General features: G+C 44.2%; 1 protein-coding gene across 11 annotated transcripts in view; it reads right to left on the reverse strand.

The window, feature by feature from the left end:
- MTSS1 (MTSS I-BAR domain containing 1) overlaps positions 1 to 17908 on the reverse strand; it is a 140048-nt gene that overhangs the window by 21564 nt on the left and 100576 nt on the right. For all 11 annotated transcript variants that reach the window (XM_033155828.1, XM_033155829.1, XM_033155835.1 and 8 more), the window contains exons 4-6: positions 11884 to 11968; positions 11013 to 11104; positions 7691 to 7765 (exon numbers count right to left, since the gene is read on the reverse strand). In XM_033155828.1, the coding sequence (XP_033011719.1) occupies positions 7691 to 7765; positions 11013 to 11104; positions 11884 to 11968 (252 nt within the window). The remainder of the gene's footprint in view (positions 1 to 7690; positions 7766 to 11012; positions 11105 to 11883; positions 11969 to 17908) is intronic.

Here is a 17908-nt window from a genome sequence, read left to right on the forward strand (position 1 = left end):
TCACTGAAGCAGAAAGCTAAAACCTATGGTCTACCTCGGCCCTCTGCTATACAGGACGTGTGCTAGAAAGATACCAGGCTCAATATCATCCCAGTAGCTACATATTGGGGTGCTCTCAAGCCTTGCTCTGCAACACCCCTTGGTAGTGCAAAGACTTAGACCAGGGGACAGCAAGGTTTACCTCAGCTGGGCCGGTTCACTCCAGTGGATATCCCTCTGTGGGCCAGATCGTGTGCGTGGCCGCAATTTCCGGCATCGGCGTCTGCGCAGACGCGATTTCCGGTGCTGATTTAGCGCAGCGCACAGGGACTCGCTGAGCGGGCGGCTCAGTTCGGGGGCGGCTCCCCGTGGGCCGCTTGTGGCCCATGGGCCTTAGGTTGCCGACTCCTGTCTTAGACTTTCTCTTTACTCTCCTGCCACAGTATGAAGACCATGAAAATAACAGGAGTCATACTTTTCTCAATGAACATTCATATGTTTGAATCTCGATCGAAGAAGAATCCACTCATAAATTATTAACAGTATAATTTCACACTACCTACATTTTACTACACAGGTAATGTTGCATGTGTGCGTTCTCTTCACATTTTGTTTACCTCATATGGAAACAGACGCTGACTGGAATCTTGCTTTATTTAATTTCGTTAGCTCGGTGATTAGGCCCTTGGGGTGGGGGGAATGTGATGTAGACCGGAACTACGTCTGAATGTTGAGCAACTCTTTTGATTTATGAGTGGATTCTTCCTTCTATCAAGATTCAAATATACGAATGTTCATTCAGAAAAAAAGATGACTCCTGTTATTTTCGAGGTTGTTTAGATTTCTAGGTGTCTAGCGGTTGCCCTGGTGACACTATCTTTTGTCACATTGAATTTCGCTATGCTATCACCACTTTCCCTGTTGTGTTGTTATGGTATAAAGACGAGAACAGAAACAGCCTCTCTCTCGAACACATCCACACTGAGTTTCACAGAAAGGTTGGTTCATCAGTGCTCACAACACAGCACTACATGAATCTCATTCCATAAAAAAAAACCACAGCCATCAGTCTGTTCTCCCTCCTCTCCCCTCAAACTTACATTTTCCTTGAAAGCTTCGGTGTAATCCCTTAATCCCCGGGGCCGATTGGCACCCTATATCCAAGTCCAACAAGATATAGAGCCACTTGCTCCCCCTTCATCCTTTGCTTACGTTTATCTCTCCTTCACCTCCCCTTATTGTCTTTCCCACTATTAAAACTTAAGACTCCCTTGATGTTTGCCGTCAACCCCAACCAGCATGGACCAATGGCCAGGGACTATGGGATTTAATGGGATTTCCCTGCTGCAAACTTACTGAAGATCACAACATTCTAGGGTAAACAAAAGTCATTTTCTACTCCCAACACCTCGACTTGTCAGTCATCTCTAATTGAAAACCTCATTTCGGAACCACGTATTTCTACCCATTCTCAACACACCAAACTCATATATTTGTTATCAATCAGGGCATAACATGCAAGTGATTTTTTCTTTAAGGGTATGTTTTAGGGTCAAGGGGTTACAAACATGGGAATTTGGGCTCTAGACTTTAAAAAGATGTTTTGAATAGGCACGTATATTTGAAATCATCCTGCTGAGAGATCGCAAGTAAATATTTGAAAACGGAATAAATTTGATGGTGTCGCCATTCTAACCTCAGGTCTCTTGGACACCTAGCCCAGCACACCTGGATAAGTATACTCAGTTCCATCCCCCTCAAAGGAGTCAGGGATGGTGGCCCAGGAGCTCCTAAATTGTGGAACTCCCTCCACAGAGAGGTGTGTCTTTCATCTTAAGTTGTACAGCTTTCACCGTATGGTGGAGACGTACCGCAGCCATTGAAAATGAATGTATTTTGCTTCCCACCTCTTTGGCCGAATTTGTATCGTTCTGCTCCTTCTGTAATAGTTTCATCTGTTTTTATTTCCGTTGTATTTTCTACAGCTGTAAACCGCCCCAGGAATTTATGGTGATGGGCGGGTAAAAAAAAATCTTATAAATAAATGCTTCTCAGCTCCTTTACATCAATTTGGTTATAATTTGGTGGCATCAATTTGGTAGTAAGACTTACAGCTCAGATTATACTCGAGTATTCCACCTCTTTCCTAGGCTATTAAAATGTGGAGCTAATTTTCCCGCACATACCCTGGAGAAGGTAGTAAAATGGGAGAGCTGAATGCCTCAAGTCAGGTCTAAAAAATAACTTGGCCACATATCATCATGTTGCCCAGAAACTTGAGAAGTGTTTGAAGGCACAGCTGGAACTTAAAACAATTTAATGCCAGTACTAAGAGCCAATAAATATTTTCCAAACCTAGTGGATTACTATGGATTTTATGTAGCATTTGGCTGAGAAGACACGTGCTCTCGGGTGTCAAGGTGCCAAAAGATGTAGGAGTTTTTAATTCGAAATTAAAGTCTAGGCAGCTAGTAGAGACCAGACAACCATAAGAGGCCACAGCAAGAATTATACCAACCAGCCACCAGGGATGTGGTGCAGCTCAAGACTTACCCAGCGCCTCAGCTGTCGAGAAGGTGAGCAGGATACAAAAAATTGACACAGGAAAAGGAAAATAAAAGAAGTCAAAACCAGTGTTCTAGATCTCCTAGTGTTTATATACATCATTAGCAGATTGAAGAGAAGCAAATGATCCCGTTCATGCCGAAGGTTTCTTTCCTTCTTTCACATTCCAAAGTTCCTAAGGTCAAAGTGCTAAATTTCCACCCAAACAAAATCCTGTTGTACTCAAGCTGGTTTTAATTTATTTAGCTTTGTTAGAACTTCCAGTTTCTTTTGTCTCAGCAACTGGTCCTTCGAACATCTGCATGAAGCAACTTGATGAATTCGACGGGGAACCGGGAGAAAGGTTAGATTTGTGATAAGAGGTCTACTGAAATTGGACGCCCCCATTTTTAAAGTCATGGTTTGGAGTATCAGGAGTTGCCTGATCCCAACTCCATTTCTCCACTTCCAGGTTCAGCCCACTCAATGCCATGGTTTCCTGTAACAAACAAATCAGGCCAACTATGGCTAGCGCTAGCATCTAAAATGTCATTTGAAAAGCATGGTTTGAAGTGGTTTTGCAACCCATGGTTTCAAATCATAGGTTGGAGGTTAGGCGCTAACCATAGTTTGCCCAGTTCAGGTGTCAGGGCACAATACGATTAGAAGAAAACTGAAAACAAGAGAAAACTGGTATATAGGAAAGGACATTTGTACCTAAAACAAAACACTACTGTTCCTCCAAATCATGGTTTGGAGGATAATCTCAATTGATCCTTTTTACACCACTTAAGGAGCCCCCATATCCTTCTGCGCACATGTTAAGACAGGGAAGGGTGTGTTTACTGTAAGCACAAAACTCAAATTATGCAACTGGAACGTCTTATGCAAATTTGCATACATCTGCTTAGTTTAAATCGCTGCACAATTTTCATCTTTAGACAAGTGTGTGTGTGTGTGTGTGTGTGTGTGTGTGTGTGTGTCTATTTGGGTTACTTAAGTAAAATATGAAATCAGAGTAATAAAAATCACTGCATGACTAATGAAATCATTAAATATTTTAAAGCAAAGACTGGTAACCACATCCACAGGTTCTTCTCTCCAACCTTGAATTTTTTTTGAACAGAATTCGCTATAGATGCCATTCTACGAATCTTTCTCCATTATACACTAGGCTTAGCATTATGCAAAGCACATTATTGTGACCTTAAAAATACGTATGCGCTACAGAAGATCCACACTCCAGCAGCGTGACACAGCGGTGTGTGACATCTGTAGATACTTGTGACATACAAGTAATCTCAAACATTTCCAATGTAACAGATGAATCCCCCAAATGTGCCAAAACCTCCTAATTTTCTTCCGGCGGCGACGCCATCGCCGGGTGGTCGAAGGCTGCTTCGGGTCCGAAGCGCCTTGTCCATCCCGGGGGTTAGGAGCCGCGCTACCGCAGCGCGCGGCTCCGGTTGGGGTGCGGGAAGAGCGTCCCGCACCCTGGGCTCCCCGGCTGCGCCCGCGGAGGCTCTGAACCCTTCCCTTGCCCCCCCTGTAAAGGGGGAGTGGGGGTGAAGGGCAAACGGAGCCGGGCTTCGGGGACATGCCCCAACCGGGATGCAAATGCGGCGACAGAGCCCGCGGTGAGCGTCCAAGTTCTACCTGTGAAGAATGGAGCTAAAAGAACCCGGTGGTCGTGAGTAAAGAATTTGATTAGAAATTGTGCTTTTGGAACGATCCGGGGGGAAGGAGAATGGCAGCCTGCCCTCCCTCCCTTCGAGCGCAAGAATCTAACCAGTTTGACCGATTGCTGCTACAGAACTGGTTACAATGTATTTGGACTGTGCCTGGATCTGTGGACGCTTGGAGAGGGAAGAGATATGGAAGTTCAGTGCTGATGCCATTAGGAGAAGAATAATGGACAGAGGGGGTGTGGGGTGAAGCATTAAGTAAAATTTTATGCAGCCTGATATGGTAAATTGAAATTGGAGGGTGAATACTGTCAACAACTTTTTGTTATATTTCTTATTTGAACATGAAAGGAGATATTTCAAGTTTTTATGTTACTAGCAGCAACCTTAAGGATAGAAGAGATAGATTAGATGTGAATGATTTGAGAAGATTTATGAGGTGGAGTATAAACAAAGTGAATTTAAGTGGATTAAGTTTATGGATTTAGAAGATTAAATGGTGAGGTATTATTATGATGATGCATTTTTAGCAACTGTTGAAGATATAATTGAATGTAATTATACAATTGTAGTTAATGTTTTTTTTTGTAGGAGAAATGGTTATAAAATAGACTAAAGATACAAACTCGAAGGTGAAAAGGCAGGGGAAGTCAAAAGTTAAGATATGGAATTAGAAATTTTTTTTTTTTCTAGAAAGATGCAATAAGAAAGCTTGACATTGTTTGTATTTGTTTTACTTGTTCTGCATTTGTTTATTGTAGGTGTGGGTGTGGGTATATGTTTGTTATAGAAAAATGCCAATAAATTCTTATAAAAAAAAAAAAAAAAAAACCTCCTAATTTAATTCTGTGCCCCACAGGAGCTGCAGTCCCTCCGTAAAACATCCCTCAAGCTCCTCCTAGTTGTTTTTTTAAATGGATATATAAAAAGCTAACAAACAATATTTTTCAAAACAAAATGTTTTAATGCTAAAAATCTGTTGGATGAAATAGTTGTCTTTGAGATAAATGGAAAAACTACCCAAGCAAGTGCCTACGGAACAGAAATATCTAGAGACCAACGATCAAAAAATGGGGAGACACAGTGACAATCCATCTTATTCTAAGGTCCAAAGAGTGCAAAAATTATCAAGTGAATTTCAGGATTACCTTTTGCTGCTCAAAGTAGTTTGCCATTTTTTTTAACATACCATTTATTGATGGGTTGGGCTATCAAACTGTTAATAAGCCAATGTTATGTTACACATTTGCAAAAATAGTTGGCCAAAAATTTTTTTCCACAAAAAATGGTTGAAGTAACGTACGCAATGCTTTTGAACTGGAAATGGTATTTAGCTATAGATACAGGCCCAAGATGACTGAAAGGCTTGCTGAGCTGTTGAAAAACAAGTATCAAAATAGACACAAATATAATATAGTGTAGGAGACCATGGTGAACTGTAATAAATTCCCAATCTGTAATGGGAAATTCCATTTTCTTAAGAAAAAGGCACCACCTAACCTATCACATTTCATACACTCAGTTCTAAATCCTGGGTGTTGGTACATAAATCACACCACCACCTTATGGCTTTCGTGTAATCTTAATTTTTAAACTGGCAGCAAAATTAAAATTTGAAATGCCTCCCCATCCAAAAAACATTTTACTGAACTGAAAAACAGAGAGAAGGCATCAAACAAATCCAACGTGATTTTTAGTCACTTAAAATTAAGTGATGCAATCAAGCTTTACACTCAAGTGCTATCGATACCTTTAACATCCAAGGACACTTCCACTCGAACATTTTATTGTGGAACTTAGTGCTGCTACTCTGTGCAAGTTTTCTGAAATGTCCACACAATCTTGTCCTCATCCAACTGCCACCCAATTTTTTCCGCCATCCAGATTTACAATTTCCGTTTGTTTGTTTGTTTGTTTTAAATTAATGGATTTTCAGCAGAAACAGTAAATGGGGATCAAATGGGAATATTGGATTAAATTTTGATGCATGTGTGAATAGCAGGACTCACAATAAAGGAAGTGCTCACAATCCAAACCATTTTCCAGTATGGCTTTGGGCTGTTTTACCATGAGAAAAATGTAAAAGTACTGACATTGCACCTTCACACTAATAAAACAGGGAGTTTCAGCAGTTGTGCCTCTCATTTTGTTTTGTTTGTAGCATCTTTATCCTAAGCTGCATTGGGAGAGCTTACCCTAAAAGCTGGTGGAGACACTACTAGTAGTAGAGGGAACCTGGTCACATCACAAAACCAAGTTAAAACAGCTTGTGTGTGGACCACTGTATAAATTCTCCCCTTGCATATTTTCCATACACGTGGACGGACAAGCAGAAGGGACAGATTTCCACTCTAAAGGACCCACTGTGTGTGTACAGATATGCCAGACAAAGAGACTACAAGAAACAAGAGATCATAGAATCACAGAGTTGGAAGAGACCACAAGGGCCATCCAGTCCAACCCCCTGCCAAGCAGGAAACACCCTCAAAGCATTCCTGACAGATAGCTGTCAAGCCTCTGCTTAAAGACCTCCAAAGAAGGAGACTCCACCACACTCCTTGGTAGCAAATTCCACTGCCGAACAGCTCTCACTGTCAGGAAGTTCTTCCTAATGTTTAGGTGGAATCTTCTTTCTTGTAGTTTGAATCCATTGCCCCGTGTCCGCTTCTCTGGAGCAGCAGAAAACAACCTTTCTCCCTCCTCTATATGACATCCTTTTATATATTTGAACATGGCTATCATATCACCCCTTAACCTTCTCTTCTCCAGGCTAGCTGGACAAACAGGAAAATGTAATTTCCAAATTTCAGCAAGGTTACATCACAACAGCACAAGACACATGGTGTGCGGTCAGTGGACCAGGGGGACAAGGCTAGTCCTCTACATGTTTCTGGTAAATCAGAGTATTAACGCCTTGTACCTTCTTCCCAAAGCCCATCCCATCATCCTAAGGTCCACAGAATGGAAGATGGCAAGTTCCCCAAGGACGTGTTCTATGGGGAGCTGGCTCCAGGCACCAGGCCCGTTGGCAGACCAACTCCGCACTACAAAGATGTCCGCAGTGCCTGGAGACAGTCAGTCAGGTCTTGCATCCATGACGGCGACCAGAGGAGGAATGACTGCTAGGATGGAGCGCAGAGAGAAGGAACACCACAATGCACCTACAGCAGAACAACTGGACGCCTTTGTCTGGCCCCATCCCCAACAAAAACACATCTGTCCCATATCAGTCTCTACAGCCACAGCAGCTGCTGTAATCTTCCAACCATTTGACTTCACCCCCAAAGGCACACTCCTCCACTGTCTCCTGAGACAACGGATCCCGGACTCAAAACAAGGTACCACTGTACATCCAAATTATTACAAATTATTATTTATGCACAGTCATAGAACACAGCTTTTTGCTGCAATAAAAAAACAAACAGGAAATTCAGAGCAGCCACACACCAAGCGATTAAGGAAAACCTCGGGGAGAAATTTACCTTTCTTTGCTTTCTTCTGTAGTTTCAGTGTGTCTGAAGATTTCTTTTTAATCTCCTGGCGGGCTTTCTTGTATTCTAGAGAGAGAAAGAGGGAAAGGGGGGGGGGACACAGTCTGAGTATCAACACATTTGACATCTATGCTACGGCATTCTTTGTAAAAAATAAATAGATCTGGCTATGCCTGATTTTTCTAGGAATTCTGAGAATGGCATGCAGTGTATGAGAAAGCAGTTTAAGCTACTTTTCATTGTTTATGCATCCTAATGCATTTCACCAATATTTAGCACAAAAGCAGTATGCAAAAGCGAAGCGAAGAGCAGGAAAATATTATTATTATTTATTAAATTTGTATATTGCCCTTCATCCGAAGATCCCAGGGAAGTTCACAACAGAAAAACTCAAAATGAGAATACAAAATACATAATAAAACTAAAACAAACCAATACCCCCCCCAAAAAACACCCACATTTAAAAGCCCATGTGAATCAGCCAAATGCCTGGTTAAAGAGAAAACCTTTCACCTGGCGCCTAAAGATATGTAATGAAGGTGCCTGGCAAGCATTCCTGGGGAGAGCATTCCACAGATGGGGAGCCACTGCAGAGAAGGCCCTTTCTCGTGTTGCCACCCTCTAGGCCTCTTGTATAGGAGGCACAAAAAGCAGGGCCTCAGAAAATGATCTTGGGATCCAGGTAGTTTCATATGGAAAGAGGTGGTCCTTGAGGTATTGCAGTCCTGAGCCATTTAAGGCTTTATAGGTCAAAACCAGCACTTTGAATTGGGCCCGGAAATCAATTGGCAGCCGATACAGGTGAGCCAGGATTGGCGTCACTTGCTCAAACCGTCTTGCCCCAGTGAGACACCTGGTGATGAGCGATGTCACAAGAAGTAACCCAAGGGGGGCCTTGACATAAGCCAAGTAGTCCTGTTTGATTACTCGTGAGGAGGAGGAGGTGTGGGCTGAGTCAGAATCTGCTCGTAGCCCTACTTAACCTGCACCTCAAATGCCCTTCACCACCCCCTGGAAAATATGCAACACAAGCATGGTTAAAACTGCAAAATTAGGGTCACTTGGAGGGGCATGCACAATATTTCTGACCTCCCTTTCTGTGGGCAGCCTGGCAACGTGTGTGCGGCAGCTGAGAACATGTAGGATCCGAGGCTCCTTTGTTTCCCTGATACCACCTCATTTTCTCCCCCAAACCAGAGGCAGAATCATAAGAAGCTTAAGAGCTAGTTACAGGTAGGTAGCCGTGTTGGTCTGCCATAGTCGAAACAAAATAACAAATTCCTTCCAGTAGCACCTTAAAGACCAACTAAGTTTGTTATTGTTATTTTATACATGATATAGCTATTTTTAGTCATCTCACCCCTTGCTTTTTCCTGTAAGACCAATTGCAGTCGTTAACAGTCGTCAACAGGTTTTTCCACCTCTATCAGCCAATCACCCATTCCCACCACCCTTCTGAGTCATACCCCTCCCCACCCTCCCACTGTATATAAGGGTCTGGTGACTTCTGTTTCGGTGTATCTGAAGAAGTGTGCATGCACACGAAAGCTCATACCAAGAACAAACTTAGATGGTCTTTAAGGTGCTAGTGGAAGGATTTTTTTTTTATTTTGTTTCAGCTTACAAGCTAGCATGGTTACTCCCTTTCCACTGAAGGCAATGGGAAGGAACAAAAATAAAATAAAATGGGGGAGGATACAGCTCCCCACTTTCCAGTTTTGTATGTTTCGTGCTATTTTATGCATTGCGACTTACTGTCATTTTTATTGATTATAGTTTTAGTAATTCCTTATTGTAAGCTTCAAGTGTAAACTGTTTAATTATTATCTGTTGGTATTTAATTTTACTGCTTACTATTATATTCTAATGGGATTGTTGAATGTTGCTTTATTTTGATATACGGTAAGTTGTTTTATTTTAAAACTGTGGTTTTATTATGACTTTCTTGTATTGGATCATATTGCTATTAGGTAGGTGGACTTTGCCGTCTGTTTCGTTGTCTCTTCAGCTTTGTAAACTGCCTTGTCCGTACGGTAATATAGAAAGGTGGTATACAAATGAAAATGAAATGCCCCCGGCCAGCACAATCTAGGAGGGATTAAGATAAGGTGGCAGCTCCACCAAAAAATCTACCTGCTCTGGCACGGACTAACCACCGGTTCACCTGTCCTGCTTGAGCAGAAGCAATAGTTCAAAACAGCCAGACAGGATGTTCTTAGAGAGCATCAGGTTTTAGTGGTAACCTGTCTTTCCTTGTTCTTTCATTTTATTTTAAGAAACCGCAGCTTCCTGTGGTTAGGACTACTACAAATGCAACCCTCTGTAGTTAACAGGGCAGAATCGCGGGTTCTAGCCACTGGAACTTCGCAAATTCTGGTTGTACTTTCTTCTCAGCACTTGAGGGTGCATTTAAGCACACACAAAACATTAAAACAAAATAAAAAATTCTTTCCAGTAGCACCTTAGAGACCAACTAAGTTTGTTCTTGGTATGAGCTTTCATGTGCATGCACACTTCTTCAGACATGCACACGAAAGCTCATACCAAGAACAAACTTAGTTGGTCGCTAAGGTGCTACTGGAAGGATTTTTTTTATTTTGTTTTGACTATGGCAGACCAACACGGCTACCCACCTGTAAACAAAACATTAAAGCGGTTGCAAGCAATACTTCGCCTTAGGGCCTGAAATCTCTGCATAAAACAAGCACGTCACTCTTTTTCTTTTAAGAAGTGGTGGCTTCTACCAAATCTTCAGATGCGGATCCTAGTAACTCTTTATCCATGGTTAAGAGACTGAGCACCAGGTACAGAACTGCGTGATCCCTCCCCTGAAGTCCTTTCCAGCTTAGGAAAAAATGGCATGCCACCTGCATTACGTTAACAGCGTTAAGTAACAGTGTTAAGGCTGCCCCTGGCACCTACTCAACCAGGACTTGAAAGCCAACGCCATTAAACCATGGTTCCAAACCCATATTAAAAACGGAAACTGTGGTTAAACCTAACCATGTTTATAACACTGGAGCCAACATGACACTTAATCATGGTTGCAGAAGGAAAGGGGGATTTGCTTAAGGGATGGAAGGAGATGCAGCCAAGGAGCGTGCAATTCTCACAGCCCATTCCTGATTTCTTAATAGTGCTGGCTTACGCATAACCCTGGTTGTACCTGCATCATCCCATAAGCAGCCATCGCCACCTCGTGTGACCAGATTCTTTAAGACACAGCACAAAAAGTAAACATTTGCACAGTTATATTTTAAAACCTGTATCGTTCAGCCACATCTTGTCCATGGCTCCCTTTCCATGTAACTACCTTTTGCATGGTCTTTATCCAGTTGATTGGCTACTTTCTTCCATTCTTCCATCTGCTCTTGAAGTGGGTTTATCAGACAGTCTATTAAAGCACTAATTTGGTTGAGAAAACACAAAGAGGAATCAAATCCTGCAAAAGGGGCGGGGGGGGGGGAGGGGGGGAAATCAACCTGAATCTACCCTAAGCCAGATACACAGAACGCTCAGAAACCCCCTCAATATCCATGAGCTGTGCTTACTCATTCATAAAATTATTTTGAAGTGCTCTCAACAGCCCTTCACATTAGGCTGTGCATTATTGCCTCCATACTGCAGGTGGCGTGAGAAGTGTAGGGCCGGCCACTGGGTGTCTAGATCGGAGGGGTTGGGCGGTGGGAGTCTCCATTTCATAGCTAAATCTCCCGGCGCTACTGTAGCTCTCAGACTCCCTCAAGAGAGAGTTACCAGACACTGGAGAAGGCCCAATAAAATAATTTGCTTTTGCAGCAACTTCCCAAATTTTCAGCTTTGGAACCGATCCCCCTCTGGCGTCCCTCATTCACTGCTGAGCTACAGTTAATGCCAGGACTAGGAATTCCTGGTGTGTAAAGAGGGTTGTGCCAGCAAGCCTGGTTTTTTTTTTTTTCTTTTCAGGGTGGGCAGTAAAATCTCCCTCTCCCACAAAGCCCGGTTTGTTTGATGGGAGAAAAAGGAAAGGGTGTTCCCAGCAACCGAAAGTCAGAGGTTAGCTGGAAGCCAGCCCCAGCAAACAACGTAATGTGGTCCTGAATGAAAGGGGTTGTGTAGCAATTACATCTTGACCAAAGTCCAGGAGCTAATAATGAAGGGCTCTTTCCGATCTGTGTCAAGCTCACTGGCATGCTTTAACTCACCTTGAGAACTGCCTGAGTTTGGACTCTATGCTTCTGTGTCTCATGCACATTCTGGTCAGAGCAGAGCCAATTTCTCTTGTAGCACCTGAAAGGAGAAAGTGGTCTTATTTAGAAAAACCTGGCAAGAAAGGTTTTCGATATATACGCAAAAATAAAAATAAAAAAGTATTCCCAAGTGATGCATGGGAATAACAAAAGCAGTGGGTTTAACTCAGAACGGACCCACTGAAATTAATGGGCCTAATTCAGTCATGCTCATTCATTTCAATGGGTCTATTTTGAGTAAAACCACCCAGTATTTCAAACACAGATTAAACCATGGCTAGAGGTCTTCTCAGGCCCTTTGGGGGTTCTAATGCCATCTGTAGTGCCTTGATATAAATTTCTGAACCACGCCTAGGAAATTGATTGTTATTATTTATTTAAAAAATTCACCAATTTGTGCAACAACAAAAATTTCAAAGCAATTTAACAAAGATATAATACAAACGGACAAAATCAATTTAAAACCAGAGTATTGCAGCATGCGATGCAAAGTTCCTAAAAGGTTCTTCAAAGACCTAAGTAAAAATAATGAATGGAACAAGAGGATCCCTCAACGGTGGCTAGTCCTGAATGCCAGTGTCTAAATCACCTGTGGGGAATCTTTGGCCCTCCAGATGCTGCTGAACTACCATCATCCCTGGCCGCTGGCCATGCTTGTTAGGGTTGATGGGAGCTGCAGTTCAGCACCATCTGGCGGGTTTGGAGATTCCCTATACCCAGGGTAAATCATAGAATGCAAAGTTGGAAGGGACCCAAGGGTCATCTAGTCCAACCCCCTGCAATGCAGGAATCTCAGCTAAAGCATCCATGACAGATGGCCATCCAACCTCTTCTTAAAAACCTCCAAGGAAGGAGAGTCCATTACCTCCTGATGGGAGACCGTTTCACTGTCAAACAGCTCTTACTGTCTGAAAGTTCTTCCTGATGCTTACAGAACTGATGGCTCTTGGGCAAATTTGGGCAGAACTTACTCTTTCATTAAAAAAAAATATATAGCCTGGCCCCTGGGGCGTCTGTTGTGCAGGGATGGTTTTAATTTGACCCGGGTGGCAGAAGCAATAAAAGAAATGAGAACCCATGAAATGATAAAAATGACTAAAAGTAGCCATCAAGCTTAAAAAGAAAGAGAGAAAGAGAGAGAGAGAGAGAGAAGAGAGCGCACAACTCATTCTCCAGAGACTCAATGGAAACAACCTGCCAGAACCAGTGTGTTCCCTAAAAATAAAGGGAGAAATAAAGTCAGGCAATACTCCCCAGGAAATGTGTTCCACAACTGTGACGCCGTATCAGTAGCCTCAAAGAACTGAACCGCAAGCTATCAATTTATAAAGGTGCCCTCACAATTGGCGACTGTCATTCAGTGGTTGTCTAGGGTGAACAATAGCACACTACTCTGCTTTTCAGCGCAAAGGAGGGAAACAAAGGAGGCTGGGAACACAGACAACTTAGCTTGGACATTATGTGATAAGGCTAGACACTCTAGATCTTGCGCAGGATCTTGCAAAAAAAAAGAACAAACACACATATCCTAGTCTCTGACTTTGTGAACCCACACTACCGCTTTTTCAACCAATACCAGGCAACTCACTTATTACCTTTCGGTAAAGACTAAAGCAGAGGAAAACACTGCAGGTTCCCTCCCCCTCCACACCTTGCAAGAATAAATGGCAAAGCATATTTTGGATTCGCCAGGTGTCAAAGGATAATGGATGCTCCAGCCCACTAGTAGATATTGTATCTCTGCTCAAAGGCAGAGATGTCCAATGTCAGTTCCTGCTGCAAGGGAACTGCAACAGGTTCCACGCTACGTGTTGGTTGCCAGGGATGCCCACCTCCACATTGGTCCACTAATTTCGGCTAGCCGTGGCAACCAGCGATTTGTGGTTGGGAAGGAGGCACACCGGACTGCTTTCTTAGTCCCCACCAAAAAAACTGAGCCCTTGACAATTTTGTGACGCAGCCAAGTTCTGTACCACGAAACCTGCAAATCAGTTTCCACAGAACATCTGACTCGCCAGTAGATGGTGCTGTTTATAAAGAACACAACTTGAGAACTGCCTGGCTGGATCACAGTTGCCGCTCATCAAACCCAGAACTCTTGTTTCCGACAGTGAAAAAGCCAGATGTCCTTGGGGGGAAACTCAGGGAGCTATGAAGACAAGACATTCCTTCTTGTTTGCCCTTCACATCTGGTAATTAGGCAAAGCATTGCCTCCGAGGTTCGGAGACCCCATCAGCAGCTACTGTGGCCGATGGTCACTGACCTAACCCTTTCCTCCATGAATTCGCCTTGTCCTGTTTGGAAGCCAGCTATGCCAAGGACATGAGAAGAGCCACAGTACTGGATCAGACCAGAGGCCTATTGAAGTCCAACATCGTGTTCTCACAGAGATGGGTCAGGTACCCAAGGGAAGACATGAGCACAGCAGCGCCACTGCAACCTGCAGTTCCTAGCAACTGGGATTCAGAAGCATACGGGCTCAGATAGAAGGGTGACCACACTAGAGCTTGGGGGGGCTATCACATGTGATTCTGGGGTGGAATCCCAACTGGAGAAGTTGGCATACCACCTCAGATGAGACAAGGCACCTGACATAATATATTAAATGCTCTCATTCAAGGTTAGGTAAAGGTAAAGGGACTCCTGACCATTGGGTCCAGTCGCGGACAACTCTGGGGTTGCGGCGCTCATCACACTTTATTGGTTGAGGGAGCCGGCGTAGTTTCTGGGTCATGCGGCCAGCATGACTAAGCCGCTTCTGGCAAACCAGAGCAGCGCACGGAAACGCCGTTTACCTTCCCGCCGGAGTGGTACCTATTTATCTACTTGCACTTTGATGTGCTTTCGAACAGCTAGGTGGGCAGGAGCTGGGACTGAACAACTTATATAAAATTATATTGTATAAAATTATATAAAATAATTGTAAGGCTGTCGTCAAGCCACTAAACCACTCTCTGATTTGCCTTCCCCCTCCTATTTATCTACTTGCACTTTGACGTGCTTTCAAACTGCTAGGTTGGCAGGAGCTGGGACAGAGCAATGGGAGCTCACTCCGTCGCAGGGATTCGAACCGCTGACCTTCTGATCGGCAAGCCCTAGGCTCTGTGGTTTAACCCACAGCGCCACCTGCGTCCCTTCAAGGTTAGGAACCCAAAAAACATATGACCAAAAAAACCCCACAAAAACCTGAGGTGTTTTTGAGACTGCTGTAGTAAATGGGGATTCTGTGCGTGAGAGACACACACAAATAAAACAAGAAAAAAACGAAGTCCCGGACCGCTACCTGAATTCCACTCCTGACATAATTAATGTGCAGTGAGGTCATGCTTCTGGCATGAACACCAACATAGGTGGCCAAGAAAAATAAGTGCCGGAACTCACGATGAAGTTGGGCAACTCGGGGCAGCCCTGAAAAGATGCCGGTTTAACAAGGGATTATTCAATATTGCTTTATTTGATGTAAGCTGTTTATTTTAAAGTTATGCCTTTAAGATGACTTTTTTGTACTGGGTCAGATTGCTATTAGTTGCGTGATCTTTGCTGTCTATTCCGTTGTCTCCTCAGCTTGTAAAACGCCTTGCATATAGTCATATAGAAAAGTGGTATACAAATTAAAAGTGGAATGAAATGAAACCGTGCCGTGTTCACTGCTGAAAATTATGGCAAGCTGTCTCCTTAGCTGGTTTTGGGGGGGGGGTCACCCCTGGTTCTGGTGCAGGTCAAATAAATGCCTCTCTTGTTCCCTTAGATTCGGGCAGATGGCTAGGGCAGCTTGGAGGGGTCCTCGTGCAAACGCGCATGTGTGCAGTGGTAGAGGCCTGGCTGGGAAGCTTAAAGCCCATTGCCACTACAGAGGAGATGGACTAAAGAAAAGGGAATGTGAATTGGCCCCACCCATTTGCTTGACCAATGGCAGCTAGGAGGAGTCGTAGACCTAAAAAAGTGTAGACTCGCACGCAGTGGCCAACATTCCATTTTGACTCAAAATGTTCGTTTTGGGCTTCTCAGAACTACGTAAAGGCCAGAAGCGGGCAGGGGGAGCACCAGCCTGCAACGGCACTCACCTGAGAGGTGCCAGAAAAGTGCGCTTTGGATGGGGGGGGGGGAGTACCGGCTCCAGATCTATTATTCTCCATTTTAAAAAGGACCAGTGTGGCTTTATCTGGAACACAATACTCTGGGAAGCATCAAACAGAGGCAAAACTCATGCGAGGGGGAGCAGCTTTGCCCTTCTACAGCCTCCTTTGCGTTCGAGAGGCTGCTGCCATCTTGAAACACAGCGGGACATTAATGGGCACACAGGCAAGCAACCCACCGAAGGGGGGCGGGAAGCGGTGCTTGCTTGTACGTGCTCACCCTGAATAGGCTGTTCCAAATGAGCAGGCATCTGCCGCAGCTCAGAACAGGGGGGCCGGAAGGAGAGGAAAGCCTAATTCCTTCGTCAAAGCGTATTTGCTGCAACAGAGAGGCTTTGCATCCATTTGAAAGCTAATGTTGTGAAGACCTAATTAAGAAACAGGAGGAGGAGGAGGAGGAGAAGGAAGGAGACACTCACAAATAACAATCTTAACATTTTAAGTTAAATGTCCGAAGAGAGGGAAAGGGGTTACAGCTTGGCAGCCTGTCCATTGGAGGACTGGAAGTATGGAGCTGTGGCAAAATTGGGGGAGAGGAGGTGGCATGGAGAGCTGGGGACAGACCCTACATCTGTGGGCGTCCGAATGTTGTTGGGGCTCCTCATGCCCATCAATTATAGCCGGCATAGTCAAAGCTCTGACATGATCCAAGTTCTAGTCCAGCAGCACTTGAAGGGCCGGGTAATGGTAGCATGAGATAATCAACCTAGCAGTTGAGGCTTCCTTCCAAAGGATCCTGGGAACTGTAGTTTTGCTAAGGGTCTTGGGAGCTGTAGCCCTGGGAGGGGCCTCCTAACAACTCCCGGCACCCTTAACGAAGCACAATTCCTAAGATTCTTTGGGGGAAAGCCTTTACTGTTACAATGGTACAAGGGTGATTTATCAATGCAGGGTGTGGATTGGAGTTTTTGCAGCCCAGAAGCAAGTGAGGCTATGGATGCAGAGAAGCAGCACACAGAAAAGAGACAGGAAGACAGGCAGGTAATCTGGCTGACCAGCAACAAGAGAGTCTATGGAACAACAGAGACGGAGCTTGGCTTTTGCATTGGTATACTCAAGCCTGCCCAGCAAGTATTTTACACAGGAGGAAGCTATAGGCTGCCAGCACCAGGGGTGGGTGAAAGCATTCTGAGACTAGGTAATACAAAACATCTCTTCCTTTCTCGATGCTGCAGTCTTTCCCCATCACCAGGTGCAAGCAATACACAGTGCAAGAAAGTCCAAATCAGACCTTCGGTCCATCTTTTCCACTCTTCACCCATTCCTGTGACTCGCAGCTGCAGATGTTTACGTGCTCTGCAAAGTCATGTACATTCACACAATTTATGCAGGCCGCAGAATCCAACCGTTCTATGGATTATTATTTTTTATTTTAAAATATTTAAAAAAAACAACCACCTGATGAGAAGTTTCAGGCTTGTGCTTTTGTAGCCCCAACGTAGGTATGCATGGGTGTTAGGCCCCCTGCACCACATGAGTGGTGCAAGTAGCTGGGCTCTGCAGCACTCCTGGAGTAGAGCATTAGGACCCACAATCCTGACAAGGAGTCAGAAACAGGGCTGTATGCTTGCTTATCTCTCTCTCTCTCTTTCTCTTGCACGCTGCTGCCCGTTTTCTGGCAAAGTAGAATTATGCCTAGGCCCATCATGTGGCATAAGTAGCACTGAGCACACGGGAGGACTTGATCTGTGCCACTCCTGCCAAGGCAGCTGGACACCACTGCTCTAACAAGCCTCTCTTTCAGGCCCCCCCATTTGTTTCCTGCAGAAGGAAGCAGACAGACCAACTCAAGGCAGACAGATTAGATTCAAGCTGCGCGTCCTTCCCCATCTATCTGTGTCCT

The sequence above is a fragment of the Lacerta agilis genome, chromosome 7 (genome assembly GCF_009819535.1).
Source record: "Lacerta agilis isolate rLacAgi1 chromosome 7, rLacAgi1.pri, whole genome shotgun sequence".
In the NCBI taxonomy this organism is placed as follows: Eukaryota; Metazoa; Chordata; class Lepidosauria; order Squamata; family Lacertidae; genus Lacerta; species Lacerta agilis.